Raw genomic sequence first — 15,715 nt, 5'->3', positions numbered from 1 at the left:
CAGCCTGGGAGATGGATAAACAGCAGACATAATAAATTCCATTGTGTTTCCAACCACAGTACCCTCACTTCTTGAAGAGAGAAGGCAACAAGCTTCAGATCATGCTGCAGCGGCGGAAGCGGTACAAGAACCGAACCATTTTAGGCTACAAGACTCTGGCCGTGGGGTCTATCAACATGGCTGAGGTGAGCATTGTTTGACATGATCACTATTTACAAAGGTGGATGTTTTCCCTTCTCTTTAAACCCAGCGTTGTCACTTTCACTCATTGGGAATAACCTGGTGGGATTTCATATAGAAGCCTTAGTAACTGTAATCAGCATTCAGATATTACTACTGAGTAATAATACTGGACATTTTCTGGATAGTATCTTGATAGCTAAAGCTTTCATGAGGCTAATTTATTAGCTTTTGAGGGTTTTGTTGTTGTTGTATGGGTTTTTTTCAGAGTTAGGGAGATCATAAGTGCAGAACACAACAGATAGTATCACTCAGACAAGCTTTCTAGCCCTAAGAAATGTAAAAGCAAGGTCTGCTGTGCTTCTCTGTGCCACCGGATGAGAGTTCAGGATCAAGTAGTTTCATTTTGCTTGAAACACCCTTTGCAATTCTTTTTTCATGGCTGTTGGTAATTCAGGTGGAGTTCAATTCATGAGAGTTAAATGATAAAATTTTCAGATTTACACCTGAAAATTAGTGCTGGAATCAAGTATGGATAAATTATTCACTAAGGCTTTCTGAATGGCTTAGCTCCATGCTTCATTATTTCACGCCCTGTTTAATCTCTGCTGTTTCTGTTTCTGAGTGTTTAGAATGGGCTTAGCAGTAGCAAGTTCAGCTTATACCAGTATTTTTCATCAGACTGCATTCTGTCAACAAATAGTTTCCATCCAAAATAAGCTAGTGTTATGGTGTGGTGAGTTATTACTATATAAAATAATTAATTTTAAAGACCACTCCTTGTGCATGAGTTCAGCTTCCCTTAGACTTGCAGTAAAATGGTGAACAACTCCCATTTCAGTTGGCCAAATTCTGATTTGTGGTATTATAGCTCACATTTATTCTGTAGTGCGTTTGATTTGTTTAAGAACTAGAAATTAAATACTGCTGTAAGGCAGAAAACACGTGGGGCCGTTAATTAGACCCATCAGTGAACTTCTAAGTGTTGGCTATTTGCTGCTGCATGTGGTTTTTCTTACGTCTTTTTGTAATGTCAGCTGACTGAGGTTAGAAGGTGAAAAAATTTCAAAGGTTCACTTTGTTAGGAAATGGTTGCTCTCCAGCTCATCTGGAATATTTCTGAAATTGAAGACCTCAGGAAAACAAATTTTAGACACATGCACCTTTTGCAGTTTATACTGTAATGACCCCTAAACAGCACAGATGTGTTTCTTAAAATTTAAAAAAAAAAAAAAAAGTTAGCTGTTGAAACAAAGCAATGAATTGGAGTTGTGAGTCTGAGCAGAGCTCAAGAGCAGGGAGGCACATGTTCCTCATCAGCTCAGGTCTTAAAGCCATGTGAAGCAGCCTGTCGTGTGTTAGGAAGCTGAGGTGCAGACATGGAAAAGCACTTTCTGATTTTGGTGGGGCAAGAGAAGAACATAAGTCTTAGGTTCTTAGGAAGAGCCCTGTGAGCTGGGGGTGGCAAACAAAGGAGAAACCCACACAGAGGTGTCCCTCTGAATCCACCATTGTCTTGTTTTTTGTGACCCACTGCTTCATTATCCTGGGGTGGCCAGCTCGTCTTGAGATTCAGGTGTCAGCTCTCTGGAGCAGGGATTTTTGCTTTAGGAAGCACTTTGCATTGTACCTCACCAAGAATTTTTGCCTTTACCGGCTCTTCTGCAGCGCTTTAACACAAAATTGAGTTCCTTAATTAGGTGTTCAGAAGGTTGGTAACTTGATAATTCAAATCAGTACTGTGCTGTGGAAGCAAATACATGGTAATGAGGTAGTCAAGTATTTTCCTTCAAGGGTGAACTAATCAACTGTCAAGCTCGGAATGCTTTTTCTTTCCTTCCATCACTTACATTAGTAGTCAAATAAAATCTCAACTAGCATTGTGTATTGCCTGCAAGTGGCTCCTGCAGTTGCAGGGTGTTGGCTTGCTTCTGTACTTGGAAATGTGGAGTAACTCCACTAACATAAATAACTCCTGTAGCATGCAAATAATGGAGGTTTAAATACATTTGAATGCAGATTTCTACTGCTTGATTTCTGTCCCAGGTCATGCAGCACCCAACAGAAGGTGGTCAGGTTCTGAGCCTTTTCAGCAACATCAAAGAGGCTGCAGTGAAGGTAGCAGAAATCTGGATCTTCTCCTTGTCAAGTCAGCCGATTGACCACGAAGACAGCACTATGCAGGCCAGCCAGAAAATCAAGTCTACAGGTAAGAGTAGGACCACATACTCTGAGGACCAGTGTCTTCTGAACTTGCTGGAGTTAAACACCATCTGGGCTTAGATGCTTCCTGGGACTGCTGTGTCTGTAACTGATTGATGCAAAGATAACTCACTTTGCAAACCTGTTGCTATGTGAGCGCGGAGTGTGACAGGAGTGGGGGTTTGAATTGTCAAAGCTTCTCCTGCATATCACACTGGGGCTGAGCCATCCAGCAAGGGTTAGCTGTGTTCTCACCAACACTCTTCCAGCATTACTGGTAGGTGTGTTGAGAACCTGTAACTTCTCACCTGGCTAACAGTGGTGTATTCAGGAGATTCATGATTAAGCTACTCTTCGAACTTCCTTTTCCTTTCAGTATTCTACAATAAATCATGTTAGCTTAGATGAGACCTGCAACGTGTTTTGCTGTGGACTTTAGCCTGTTTAATGAGTGTAAATCCATGCTGTGCACTGTATAGGGAAGTCATTGGGTTTCTACTTGTGACAATCTTTTTATGTGGTACCAGCCCTTTGCTCGCTGCTAGAAGAGTGACCAGTTGAAGGTAGTGCATGCAAATGCTTTGTTGTTGCCTGAGGCCAGGCAGCTCACCTGAAGTGTCATTTCAGTACAGGATCCAGACTCTCCTGGCATGTCTTACTTGTTCCTTTAAGCCAGTTACGCCCGAGTTAGGAGGAAACTTCCCCTGTGGAGAAACCTCTCTACTTGCTGCTGCCTAACAGGTGGTTCTTTCCAGGGTAAAAGGGGGTGGTGTTTCAAGGACCCTTATCTGTGCGCTGGTCCTTCCTTCCTATTAGATGTGTTTCTCCTTGTTCCTTACCTCCAGGTGGTTCCCATCTCACTGGTCTAGCACAGGTAGAAAATAAACTAGCAGGCGTCTCCCTGTGTGCCTCCTTTCTTGATTTGCGACTGTTAGTTGGCCTTCTCTGCTCCTGAGATGTGACTGTCCCCTCACCTTAAAGGAGTTTCACGGGATCTCTCCCCTCTTTCCTTCCCTTTCAGACAACTATTCCGAGGAAGAGTACGAGAGCTTCTCTTCTGAGCAGGAGGCCAGTGATGATGCCGTACAGGGCCAGGTACTGTTTAGGGCATGGCTTCTCACTGTGAGAGCTTCAGCAGAGTGTGTACACTCTCAGCTCGTGCTTGAAACTAAAAGCCTATTTCTTTAGCTAAACCATGACAGTGCGAGACTGTCACCAAGTGTTTAGCTGTGGCAGGAAGGCCTGCAGAGTAACCCATTTCTTCCATCATGCTGTGATTTATCTGTTCATGTGTTTGGACTTGAGCTCCCTTTAAACACGAAAACATTAGCATCCTTGTGTAATGGTCAAGGCTTCTGTAATGCTGATTGGATTCAAAGAGCCCAACTAGATCCCCAGCTGTAGTTAATTGGCCAGTGGGGTCTGACAGTCTTTAGTCTTTAATACCTTCTACAAAACAGGTCCCTACAGAGAACCCCCTGGGTAGATGTGAGATGCTTTTGAGTTTGGGTCTTATTTGCCTTCAGACTCTGGCATCACCTGCCTTCCATCTCTGGAAGTGTACTGAGAGAGGAACCCACTGAAATGTGGGGCTGTGATTATCCTGCTGCCTTGAATGCAAAAGTAGGGCTGTTTTGCTTCTCCAGGCTGTTATTCCTGACCCTCTGCAGACATGGTTCGCTTCCTTTTCCCTCTGCCATCGTAACTGCAGTTAAGGCAAATGCTGAATGCCTGGAAGACAGAGCAGCAGGTTCATCTTCACAGAGGGAAAATTTTTAGCACTTAAATGCTCATGTGTCCCTGAATCACAAAAGGTAACACAGGAATCCTCTTTCTGTTCAGGATTTGGATGATGATGAGTACGAGCTGGGGAAGCCCAAGAAGCAGCGGAGATCGATAGTAAGAACGACGTCCATAACCAGGGTCGGTGGAAATTAGTTTTACTAACACTGATGGGGTCTGGCCAAGATACACAGTGCATGTGGCTTATGGGAGCAGCAGTACCAGCCATGCTGGCCCAGCAGAGAGCATGGGGGCATGGTCACAGTGTGTGAAGAGCTAGAAAAAAGCAGCCAGTTCAGGGAGTAGGGCAGTCCAAGGTGTATGTATGTGCTGTCCTGAGTGTCCTTTGGCTGCAAGGTTAAGGAGCTCCAAAAAATCACGTAAGTGTATGAAATTCCACCCCCCCAAAGAAGCCAGTGCAGGATCCATGCTCATGTAAGTCCTGAAAGTAGCTTTCAGTGAAGGGAATCTCTTCTGCTTGTGCTCTGCATGGGAGAGGCCAGTGGGAGGTTTCAAAATGAAGTAGTTGAGTCAGGGGCTAGAGCCTGTCAGATAAACCTGAGGTGGTATTTGTGGTGCTGAGGCAGAAGAAGTAGCTGTATGTTGAAAGCTTTGGCAAGTTGCATGCAGCTATTCACCCTCTACAGCAAGCATGCATATGCTTGCAAAGCTGCACTTCTCTGTGGAGCAGTGACTTGTGCTTGACCATGCCAAAATTCTGCTCACACAGGTGTGCATGTCTGTGATGACAGTAATTCAGAATCAACAGGATGGGGCTAGGTTTCTTTTTGGACTTAGGAGTAAGTTTGGAGATTGTTGTGCCTTCTTGTGAGGCTATTTCTGAAATCCATGTTTTGATAAGGTGTGAAATAACCCCTGTTTTGACCTGAATCTGGTATTAAAAGGATCCTGTCTGTGAGACCAGGAGCATGCTAGTTCATATCCTTGGTGTCCTTCGTGTTGTTTTCAAGAGTCAGTGACCAGCTAGGACAAAACACACCACTTGGTTATTAAGCAGGCAACTTCCTCATAATAATAATGTCTGTCTAGCCCTGACCTCTGAAGTGACAGTGAATTTCCAGTGTGCAGGGCTGGCCCAAAACTGGGTTTGGTGCTGCCAATTAAGTTAACATCAGTCCAGCTCCAAACTAGGCCTCCCTGTCTGCCAACTGTCAAACCATTCAGGCCAGCAGACACCTCTGGCCATGGCACCTTAGCTACTGTGTGCTGTGTGTCCTCCCTCCACAGACTGCCGTGCTGGTCTGTGTGATGGACGGTTGTGCTTGGCCTCCTGAGACAGAGGACGACTCTCGGAGCATCTCAGCCTCACACGTGTGTTGGGGACAGAAATAGGGCAGTCTTGTTTGAGGCCTGGTGGATTTATTTCACCTAAACTTCAGCTGTCTAGAAGGTGGCTGCAGCTTGCAGGATTTGAGTTCAGAGGTAAAGGGCTAGGTTTGGAGGTGTGGGACGGCATGAAGTGTCTGAGGTCAGAGTGGGAGCAGGCAGTTGGATTCGTAAGAAGAGCTCAGAGGAGGTACAGGAGAGCCAGCGAATGAGCAACTTTGCTAAAGAGTGGCCTGGTGCCAGCTGTTTTCTCCTCCCTTTCCTCCTGACACAGAGGTGCCACCTCAAATGCTGTGTACCAGCGCTCACACCAGGGCCCTTCTCATCTTCCTTTTCTTCAGGGTGTGCATACTTAGTTTGGTCAGACGAGACAGAGAAGAGCTGGGCAGCTGGTGGCAAATCTCAGCTGTTTGGTCCTGCAAGAGAGGGAGCTCGCTTGCTCATGGGGGCAAGTAAACACAAGGGGAGTGCAGCAGTTTGGCTTGTGTTGCTTTGCACTTGGTGCCTGCTGTGTCCAGGATCTGGGGGTAACAGACTCAGAAAGCATTTTTCTGATAAGCAAGTACTAAGGACAGGCCCCACAACTTTTCTGCGGTGCTGCTAGTCAAATAAATAAGCCTGCGAGGATGAACTGCAGGCTGCTGGAAAACACAGTGCTTGGTTGGTAGAAAACATATTTGAGCTTTGGGTCAGTGGGTAGATGCCTGTGTTGGCTCACCCACGTTAAGAATCAGAAAAATTGACTCCCAGATATTTTGCCAGAAATATCAAACAGGGTACAGGAGATGATCTGGCAGATAAAATAATTTGCTATCCACTGTGTGTCCAAACAAGAGCAGTGTGCCATCAGTCAGGGCCAGAAGGTTTGTATTTCTTGGTGGAATGGGACGTAGCTTATTGTTATGCAGAAAAGGAAGTATCACAGGTGTGGAAAAGCTGATTTCAACATAAGAATAGCAGTGGCTTGGTTTGTGATGCCAGGAGTTGTTTGACTTGAAGCGGCAGCTAGAGCACCAGTGTCAGATATGTCTGGGGTTCTTGTAGACCAGGAGAAAACAGTTCACTTAATGCTTTACTTACGTGAAAGTGTCTTTGACTTGCAGCAACAAAACTTCAAACAGAAGGTTGTGGCATTACTGAAGAGGTTTAAAGTGTCTGACGAGGTACGTAATTAGTTCTGTAAGCCTTCCTGTCCTGTGTGTTGCCCTCTGCTTGGTGCGTCTTGCCTTAGTCTTCAGGAACACTCCTCTGTTTGTCCCTAGTTCCCTTCGTTTTGTTTTCAAGTCTGCGGTAGATGTGACCTTTCCTTGCACCCTGGCCTTGCATGGAGGCTTGAGGGCCAACTTTAAAATGTCATCAAACATTTTCTACATCGAGTTTTATCAAAAGCAGATTTTGGCAATCACGTGTGTACCCAATTAGTTTTGCAGACTGCTTTGAAATTATCTTTGACCCTTTCAAAGGCAAGTAGTCTACAGTGTATGTTGCTTGTGAAGTTAAATCCCAGCCTGTTTGATCATCTTGCTAGAACAGCCAGGCGAGACATGAAAAACTTGGATAGGGAAACACAGATCCACAGGAGAGTCAGTTGTCTGGTCAGAGCTGAGAATGAAAGAGATCCAGAACCCATGAAATCTGTGTAACGTCACCTGTCTAGTATAGAAACAGTTAAGATCTCAATTGGCTGTACGGCTGTGTGCTGATTTTGTGGCTTGTGGGAAGGAGTAGCTCCTCATGCTTCCTTACGCTTCCAAACAGCCCTGTTAGCTTTGCTGTTCTTCCCAAGTTAGCTCAGCAGAGTCAGCACCCATAGCTGAGGTCTCAGCCAGCTGAGCTGCTGCTTCTCTGCAGCTGCCACTCGAAAAGCAAGCTCAGAACTGTGCCCAGCTGCCTGCTTACTCTGGTGTATATGTGAAGCAGCCCACGAAGTTTTGTGTGAGAATCTCTTCTCTTCAGCTTTCCATATGGGTGGCAGCTGATCCTTGTCCGGGCTTCAGGCGCCTCCTGTGGACACTGTTGTCATTTCTGCCGGCTTGGGTACCAAATCGGGGGAGCGTGGCAACTTTGTCCTTTTAAAAACTTTGGGCCTTTTAAAAGCTTTGTTTATAGAATGGGGTTGAATAATAGACATAATCTATGGCTTTTTTGGGTATGCTTCTTAGTCCAGTTAGGTAACTCCTACTTAACCAGGCACTGAGAAGCTTGACCCAAAACAAGCACTTCTTATATACATACTCCAGTGTTTCTGTTGGATATAGTATCCTTGCACCAGGAACACAATCTCCCTCACAAGCTGGTGTACTGCAGTCCTCTGGGGAGCCGGGGTGGCATGGGATCACTCTGGCTCCTAGCAGAGTCAGCGATACCCGCTTTTGTCCTCTGTGTAGGTTCTGGATTCAGAGCAGGACCCGGCGGAGCATGTTCCAGAGGTTGAGGAGGATTTGGACCTTCTGTATGACACACTGGATATAGAGAACCCTAGTGACAGCGGGCCAGAAATGGAGGATGATGACAGCGTCTTGAGCACTCCAAAGCCAAAGTTAAAGTAAGTGTGGAGTGGCTGATGCTGGGCTGGAGAGAGACCATGCGCAGTGTTAGCACAAGTTAGACGTTTCTATTCACACCCCTCCATCCTTCCCCCCACCTCTTTGACCCGGTGTCAGAGCCCAAGTGTGTGTTGTTACTACGTGGATGACTGCTTGTGAGCTGGGGAGGGGGTGTGTAGGTGGTGTCTGACTTCCCTTTGGTGTCTTTTTTCCCTTGTTCCCTTTGCAGATGTTCTGCCTGCCCTGCCACCTGAGCACAGGGGCAGGAGTTGCTGCCAGGCAGGCAATAGTTAAACTGTGTACACAGGTGTTTTGAAGAGGTGGTAGGAACAGCTGAGAAATCTAAGGCAGAAGGAGATGGGGTTGGAAGCTGCAGAAGCAGAGACAGGGATGGACAAGGCAGGCTGTTCTTTCTGGAAAAGCTGATAAGAGAATGTGTGGAAAGAGAGTCTTTGCAGGGATTAAGGAAGCAGAACCGTGGGAAACAAAGGAGTTCCTCAGGGGAAACAAGGGGGCTGGATGCAGCACATGTAGATACACGCAAGCCTGTTCTCAACCAGCTTTTGTGGGCACTGACGTATAGGCAATCGCAGCACTGCGGAGCTGAGCCGAGGATCATTGTCTCAGGGTCTCAAAACAGATGCAGAACCCTGAGTAAAGAGAGCTGTGTCGTGTCCCTGCCAAATAAAGACTGAAAACATGAGACTGTTTGAGCTGCTGGCGTGTAATTGCATGCTCAGGCCTTCAGTGTTGTGATGGCTCTGAAACAAGCAAAGCCTGCTACTGCAGTTGGTCAGTACAGGATCTGCTAAATGCCAGCTAATTACCAGGTGTCATAATACCCTAATTAATGTGGAATAACCTAGTTGGACCAAGAATAGATTCTGAGTCTGGAGTGACTTGTTCCCTATCAGTGAGCCAGCAGATGTCAAGGATGAACTGCAACAGCAGTGGTAAGTGATGGGGCTGGTGGCTTATAAAGGCATTTGGAGCTTGACCCAGTATATTGCTAGTTGGTAGCCCTTACCTTGAAGGGATTTGAAAGTAGATGTGTTGTGGTGAGCAGCTGCTTTGAATGAAGCAAGCCAAAATGTGGTACTGTATGCACAGAGAGCTCATGCCCTGTTCCCTGGAGCCGGCAAGCTAACTGTTCTGGGATATGTCATTGCTGGAGTAAGAACCTATTGCTGGAGTAAGTGTCTGGTCCTGGGGAGACACTTTGTGGTTTGCTGCGTCCAGTTCTCGTGTTTGTATCTTGCAGGTTTTTCCTGCAACAACAACAAAAAATAAATCAGTTCCTTAAATTGTAATTGAGCCTTGTAGCGTAATGTGATGAGCTGCCTTTTTATGTGGAAGCGCAATCTGATATTATGCGCTACCTTATCTTGTTGAGCAGATGTGTAATTGGATCCTAGGGCTGGCAGCCAAATCCAGATGCAAGCTGGAAATAAAATGCATATTAACACCAAGAGTCACTTTACCCACAGAGGCAGAGTATCCGTGGAGGGCAGTAACTCTGCTTGCTGTATTTCAGTCAAGAGCTAGACCCTGTCTGGAATGGCATGTAGTTCAGTCAGCATTTGCAAAGCTGAAACAAGAATTGCAGTGTGAAACTTTACACCTGGTGCTTGGGGTGGTGAGTACACAACTGCTTGTGTGGGTTGAATGTGCATTCTGTTCTGCTGTGGGAAAATGCTGCAGCCACGTGCCAACCCTGGATTTTATGGAAACAAGAGTCTCTGTTTGGTGTGTAGTGTGAGAGCATGCAAGCATTCCTAGTAAGAACTTTATAAATATGGTCTGCTGCGTGACAAGTGACATGTTGGATCCATTAGATTAGAGGTCGGTCAGTCAGTCAGCGTCAGGGCTACACAGAGGTCCTTGGAATTTTTGGCTTTTCTTGCTGTCTTGGACACCTCCCCACTCCTTTCAAAAGTGGCCTATAAATTTTACTGGCACCATTGGGGAGCAGTAAGGCGCCCTGGGAACAGTCATGTTGCTTTGGTGTGAATGTGGTGGACTTCCTCTGTTAGTGTTTTTGATAGTAAGAAACCGGTTTTGCTTTCCTTATTCAGACCTTATTTTGAAGGACTGTCACACTCCAGCTCTCAGACGGAAATTGGTAGCATCCACAGCATCAGGAGCCAGAGAGAGCCATCAAGCCCTGTAAGTCATGTTTCTAGAAGGTCATCTATCTGCAGGCAATATAGCAGACCTGCACCGTCTCTATTTGTATATCTAAATTAAAGCACCCTTTCTGATCTCCTCCAAAGAATTGAATGCAGAGATACAAATTTTCTGCTATGAAAACATGTTTGTTGTGGTGTTGTGTGGAGGTTTTTTGGGGATGGCGGGGCACTGGTGGTGTTTTGGGTTTTTCTAAAGCAAAAGGGAAAAGCATATTAAGGGAACATCTTTCAGTTATATATTGAATACTTGCTAATGGTACGACTAGCTCCAGTTTCCCGTATACTTGAAATGACTGCCAGGGTGGGAGATGTTGCCTGGGAATTTTAGGGTTCCTTGACACTGTTTGGGAAGAAGCTTACTGTTGTTGGGATACTTTCCATGGTGGCTGGGAGTGAACACTGAGGAGCAGCTCACCCCTTTTTCCATCCCCTCATGGATGGGCATATTAGGCGCATAGGATACCAGTCCGATTCCAGGGCGCTTCCTTGTCTCTACTGTGTGTTGTGCATCACCTACTGCTTTGTTTCATCCCACACTAATGCCCTGGGTCCTGGTGTGGGCAGGAAGCGCTCCTGGCCATCCTGCAGAGCTGTGCAATGTTTGAATGGAGAAGTGTGTCTTTCCAACAGCTTCATCCAGAGTGTGGCTGAAAACTGTGCTGGTGCCACAGCTGCTAATGACTTTTTTCCTCTCAAGCAGGTAGAAGTGCCTGAAAAGACAAAGAGTCTTGGAACCAAACATGCAGGCGACAGTATTTCTGACACTGTCTCTTATGTAAGTTGAAAGCACACTTGTTAATATTTCTCCTGACAGTTTGGGTGTCAACTTTGAACTGCATTCTGTGGCGTGTGTCTGTCCGTCCATATAGTTGCACGTGCAACACAACTTATGTAGATAACATTAGATGCAGTGAAGATGATGCGGAGCTCTCCTCCTGACCTTAGTTGTTGGAGGTTGTTGTCTTTCAGCCTTTCGAAACCAAAATGCTTTACATGGCCTTCTGGTTAAACAGCCTTTCTCTTGGTTTGGGGAAGGCTGGCCCGAAGTATGCTGCTGAGCACGTGTACAATCCTGGAAGGTATTCTCCATCTTATCAGACGGAAGTATTACTTCAAGTTGAATTGGCAGAAATCAAGCTGGTCCTGGGTTGCTTGCTCTACTGGGGCCGTGCTGTTTGTAACATTTCTCCCATGACTTTCTCTCTCCACTAGTTCATTTGGGTAAGCTGAATTAATCTGCATTGCATGGAGGTGGCATGTCCCTGACTTCGAGCTGGGAGAGTACCGGTTCCAAACAGTGTATCTGAGCACCTTTCCTACCTCCAGCTCCCTTGGGAGGGAGCCCCAGATAGCCAGTATTGGCTTCTGCCTTCTGGCAGGGGGTAGCATGTTGAAGAGGCAGGTTGAATGTGCCCCAGCCAGAGCTAAGCTGGGGTGCCTCCTGCCAGCTCTTGTGGTAGTGAGACAGAGGCAAGGGTTTGTTCCTGATCACTCAGTTCTTTGTGTTTTTACAGGAATCTAACCAGCAAGCTGAGGTCCAGGAAGCTGAACTTCCCACACCAGATGTGTTTGTTGAGAAGCTCCCACCCAGCGGGAAGATCACTAAGACAGAGTCCCTCATTATCCCGTCCACCAGGTACGGCGGTGACACAGCATTGCGCCTGCTGCAGGGCTTCTTGGGAAGTCTGGACAGCTTGTTAGCATTTGTTCTGGGTGGCCTTAAGCCATTGACTGCAAGGACACCATTGTTGCTTTCAGGCACTTAAGAGATGGGTCTTGAGCATTTGATAGATGAATGCTCAGAACCCTGAAGGGCAGCATTGCTCTGAGGTTGCTCTTGTCTCTTGTGCTGTACCCATTCCGTGTCCAAGGAGGTTTTTATAAAACTCTGGAGCTGCTTGCTCAAAGATACTGTTGCTATGTCAACATCTGATGCAGATTTTAGCCTTAAAGGTGGTTGTCAAGACTAACATGTCCTGTTAAACCTTCCCAGATAGAGTAGTGAACGTGGGCTTCAGCAACCCCACCACAGAGTTTCTCTGGTCATTTGCAAGAAAGTAGGTGTTCTTTTTGAACAGGTATTCCTGTGCTGCTTTTGGGTGTGTGACTGCAGTGCGTACGGCTGGATCCTATTATGCTGGTGTAGCCACAGCAGGGTGGTGGTGTGGGTCTTAGCATGGGTTGTGGAAGTCTGCCTGGGAGTGCTGGGAACATGCTGTGTAGCCGAGTCACGTGCTTTGCGCTATCAGAAGCAGAATTAGCAGGTCTCAAGCTAGCTCAGATCTACGTGCGTGATTCCTCAGTGCATCCACTCACATTGTTGAGTTTGCCAGACTTGGTGATCTGGGATTTGAGGGATGTATCTCACTCGGGTATGAGGCAGCTCTGGAATGCAAGCACATTTCTCTAGCAGGTCTGAAGGGAAGCAGACGGGACGTCGGGGAAGGAGCACATCTCTGAAGGAGAGGCAGCCAGTGAGACCACAGAACGAGAGAGCGAACAGTCTGGACAATGAACGCTCTCCAGACACCCGACACCACTTACAGGTGTGAAAAAGCTTGCTGTCTCTGCTGCCACTCATAGTTTTTTCCTTTTCTCCAACTGTCTCCTGCAGTCTCTTTCCTTCTGGTCCAAGTGCTGTCCCTGCTGGAAAGGAGCTGGGCCCTGGGGCTTCAGGAGGGAGGGACTTTGTCTTGGCTGATACTGTATCTTCCATCCAGTCTGCTGGGTTTTGGCAGCTTTTGCTTTGTCAGCCCACCATGAACTGAAAACACTGGAATGGATTGTTTTGATGAGAGAAATGAATAGAAATGTGTTGAGGAATTACTTGTGTGAAATAAGGCAAATTAGTAGGGATTGCAAAAGGGCACTGACTTGCGCAGAGTGTATGTACCGTGCTTTTGTTAGCTGCTGGGCTCACTTAATTCCTTCCTTGAAGGAGATTGTGCCTGGCTTCTATGAACCCAAAATTCCTTGGGCAACTCTTAGTTGGTATGAAGTGATGTAAGTGAAAGTGCATGGCAGAAGGAGTAATGGCCAGCAAAACCAAGCTAGCTTAATAGAGGAGCCGGCAGAATACTGCAGTATCAAAGAAGCTGACAAGTGTCAGTCCCAGCAGCCGGCGTGGCTTGCTGGTGTGCCTTTGCTGATGGGGTGACCAAGCACTGGCCAGCCATGCACAGCCAGCTCTCATGAATTGTGAGACCTGGAGCTGGTGGCGTGACAATTTGAGCTGACATCTGCTACTGTTCTCTTCTCTGTGTCTTTATTTCCAGATCCCCAGGAAAACAGTGTATGACCAACTAAATCACATCCTGGTTTCCGATGACCAGCTGCCAGAAAACATTATTCTTGTCAATACTTCTGACTGGCAAGGCCAGGTAAAGGCAGGAGACGTTACCTGAAGCACAGTTCTCCTTCACTGTTCCTCCTCAGGAATGGACAGGCCTTGAGCTCTACCACTAACCAAGTAGGTTCTGCTGCTTGGTTGGAAGAGCAGTGGTGGTGCGTGGGGGCTGGCAGCATACTGAGTGTTCGGTGCCTACAGATTGGATTTCGTTTGACCAGAGGAGATGCTGTGGACCTTGTAAAGCTTTGCCGCCTGTGTCTTTCCAGAGAGGTTTTTTTCTCTTCTACAAAATGCCATTCCTTCTGTTTAGCACGCTGGGAATAGCTAGACCCTTGCATTGAAGAGCCTACTTCTCAACTGTGGTAGACTGGGACAAAGGAAGTAGGGAGGACTGACCTGTGGTTTAGGCTGAGATTTCTAGGCACAGGTGGTGAACACAGGAGAACATATTTCAGGTCAGTTCTGTTGTCTTGCAGACACACTTGTGATTCCTGACTGCAGGTATGTCACCCCATCTGTTCTGAGTGAGGGCTGTGTTAAGAAGAACCCTGAGCAGTGCTTTCTTATGCTGGCAACATGGGGTGGTTTGTTATGGCTTGGAAAAAATGTTGTTCACTTTGGAACCTTGGTCTGAGAAAGCAGCAAAGTACGTGTGGAAGAGGACCAATAAATTTGTACTGGGTGACTGTTGCCTGTAGAACTTGTGCCAGGCTCATGGAGCTACATTGTCTGGTTTGGCTTTCTGCTTCTGGAAGAACTAGGGTCTTGATATCTGAGAGCGCAAAAATACCAGCTGGTTCTGCTTTCTCTTTACTTGAAGATGAAAAAAATGCCTTCTAGAGATGGACAGAAAGCATTGTAGGTCATCTTCCAGTAGTTTTAGCAGCTTGTGCCTGCAGTATCGGAGGACATGAAGCGTTGGCTGGGATGTATAGATTAGCGGTGCAGAATTTGAAAGTGTCCACCTGTACCTGGGGTGTTCTGTTCACTCATTTCTTGTTAGCTGCATGGAGGGGAAACAGTCTCTTATGAGGAACATGTGTGTTGGTAGCACCCTTCCCTTTTTCAGAGCTTGAGGGTTGGTAGAACACTGCGTTTTAAGTCCTGAAATCAGAGAGAAATGCAATTGCAGTTCCAGAAGCTGGCAAGTAGACAGCATTTGTTCTTACACCCAGTGTTGTCTGCTAGGTGAGTGGCCTGCTGCTGCCCTGCTTTCTGCGGCCATAAACCCCCTACTGTTCTAGAGTTGTCAGCATGTTTTGGATATAGTGTTGGTGTGTGTTGCAAAGGTGCAACATTTCCATTTTTCTAGGGGAAGAGCTTTCCTTTGGCTGATGCACAAGGATGAGATATTTGAGAATTAGCAGTATCACTTACAAATTGCATATGGGGAGAGTGCCTATGCTTGGGTGTGAGAATACCTAGGAGGCTGGGGGAGGAAGATTTTCTTCTTATGACAAACTGTACCAAAAAAAGGACTATAAAATGTTCTATTCTCTCCTCAGTACCTATCAGATGTCTTGCAAAAGCATACCTTGCCAGTGGTCTGCACATGCTCCTCAGCTGATATTCAGGCAGCTTTCAGCACTATTGTCTCCAGGATACAGAGATAGTAAGTTCTCGCCTTGCTTGTGTTGTTTGTTGAGTCTCAGCTCTAAAAGCCTCTAAACTCCTGTGCCCCAGTGCCCAGGGAGTTTTCCATCCAATAGCTGAGAAATACTTCTCGCTTCCAATACTTCTCCCCAATGTACTCTCCTGAAGTCAGAGTTGTGTGGCTCTTCAGCACTCGACAGCCCTGCAGAGTTGTTGCTGTTCTGCCGTGTGTTGTGGTACAAGTCTCCTTTTATCGACACGAGTGATTTTAAAAGATTGTGCTTTGGAGGCTACCTCATAAGTCAGATCTAATAACCAGTAAAACATACGAAGCTAATAGGCAAGTTTTTGGTGTGTACACCACCCCCCACCCCGATTAATTCCTCAGGGCATTCCCTAGATACCTGCTGAGGGCCGTGTGTACCCGAGTATGTTCTCTGACACAGCAGTTAGTTGCAATAGGTACATCCTAATCCAGAGAGTTGATTCTAGCCCTTTAGATTATCAAAATGTGTGAAACAAGGACC

The 15,715-nt window shown here is 46.5% G+C and overlaps 1 protein-coding gene across 13 annotated transcripts in view; it reads left to right on the top strand.

Moving 5' to 3' along the window:
• PACS2 (phosphofurin acidic cluster sorting protein 2) overlaps positions 1 to 15,715 on the top strand; it is an 83,449-nt gene that overhangs the window by 37,198 nt on the left and 30,536 nt on the right. For 5 of the 13 annotated variants that reach the window (XM_037403727.1, XM_037403720.1, XM_037403732.1 and 2 more), the window contains 12 exons: positions 60 to 185; positions 2,227 to 2,389; positions 3,404 to 3,477; positions 4,225 to 4,305; positions 6,615 to 6,674; positions 7,899 to 8,056; positions 10,133 to 10,223; positions 10,944 to 11,021; positions 11,761 to 11,882; positions 12,657 to 12,792; positions 13,522 to 13,626; positions 15,101 to 15,207. In XM_037403727.1, the coding sequence (XP_037259624.1) occupies positions 60 to 185; positions 2,227 to 2,389; positions 3,404 to 3,477; positions 4,225 to 4,305; positions 6,615 to 6,674; positions 7,899 to 8,056; positions 10,133 to 10,223; positions 10,944 to 11,021; positions 11,761 to 11,882; positions 12,657 to 12,792; positions 13,522 to 13,626; positions 15,101 to 15,207 (1,301 nt within the window). The remainder of the gene's footprint in view (positions 1 to 59; positions 186 to 2,226; positions 2,390 to 3,403; positions 3,478 to 4,224; positions 4,306 to 6,614; positions 6,675 to 7,898; positions 8,057 to 10,132; positions 10,224 to 10,943; positions 11,022 to 11,760; positions 11,883 to 12,656; positions 12,793 to 13,521; positions 13,627 to 15,100; positions 15,208 to 15,715) is intronic. The other 8 variants (XM_037403723.1, XM_037403729.1, XM_037403728.1 and 5 more) reach the window with 6 other exon arrangements.

This window comes from Falco rusticolus, chromosome 11, assembly GCF_015220075.1.
Source record: "Falco rusticolus isolate bFalRus1 chromosome 11, bFalRus1.pri, whole genome shotgun sequence".
NCBI classification, from domain to species: Eukaryota; Metazoa; Chordata; class Aves; order Falconiformes; family Falconidae; genus Falco; species Falco rusticolus.
This window is presented reverse-complemented; position numbering and strand designations above follow the sequence as displayed.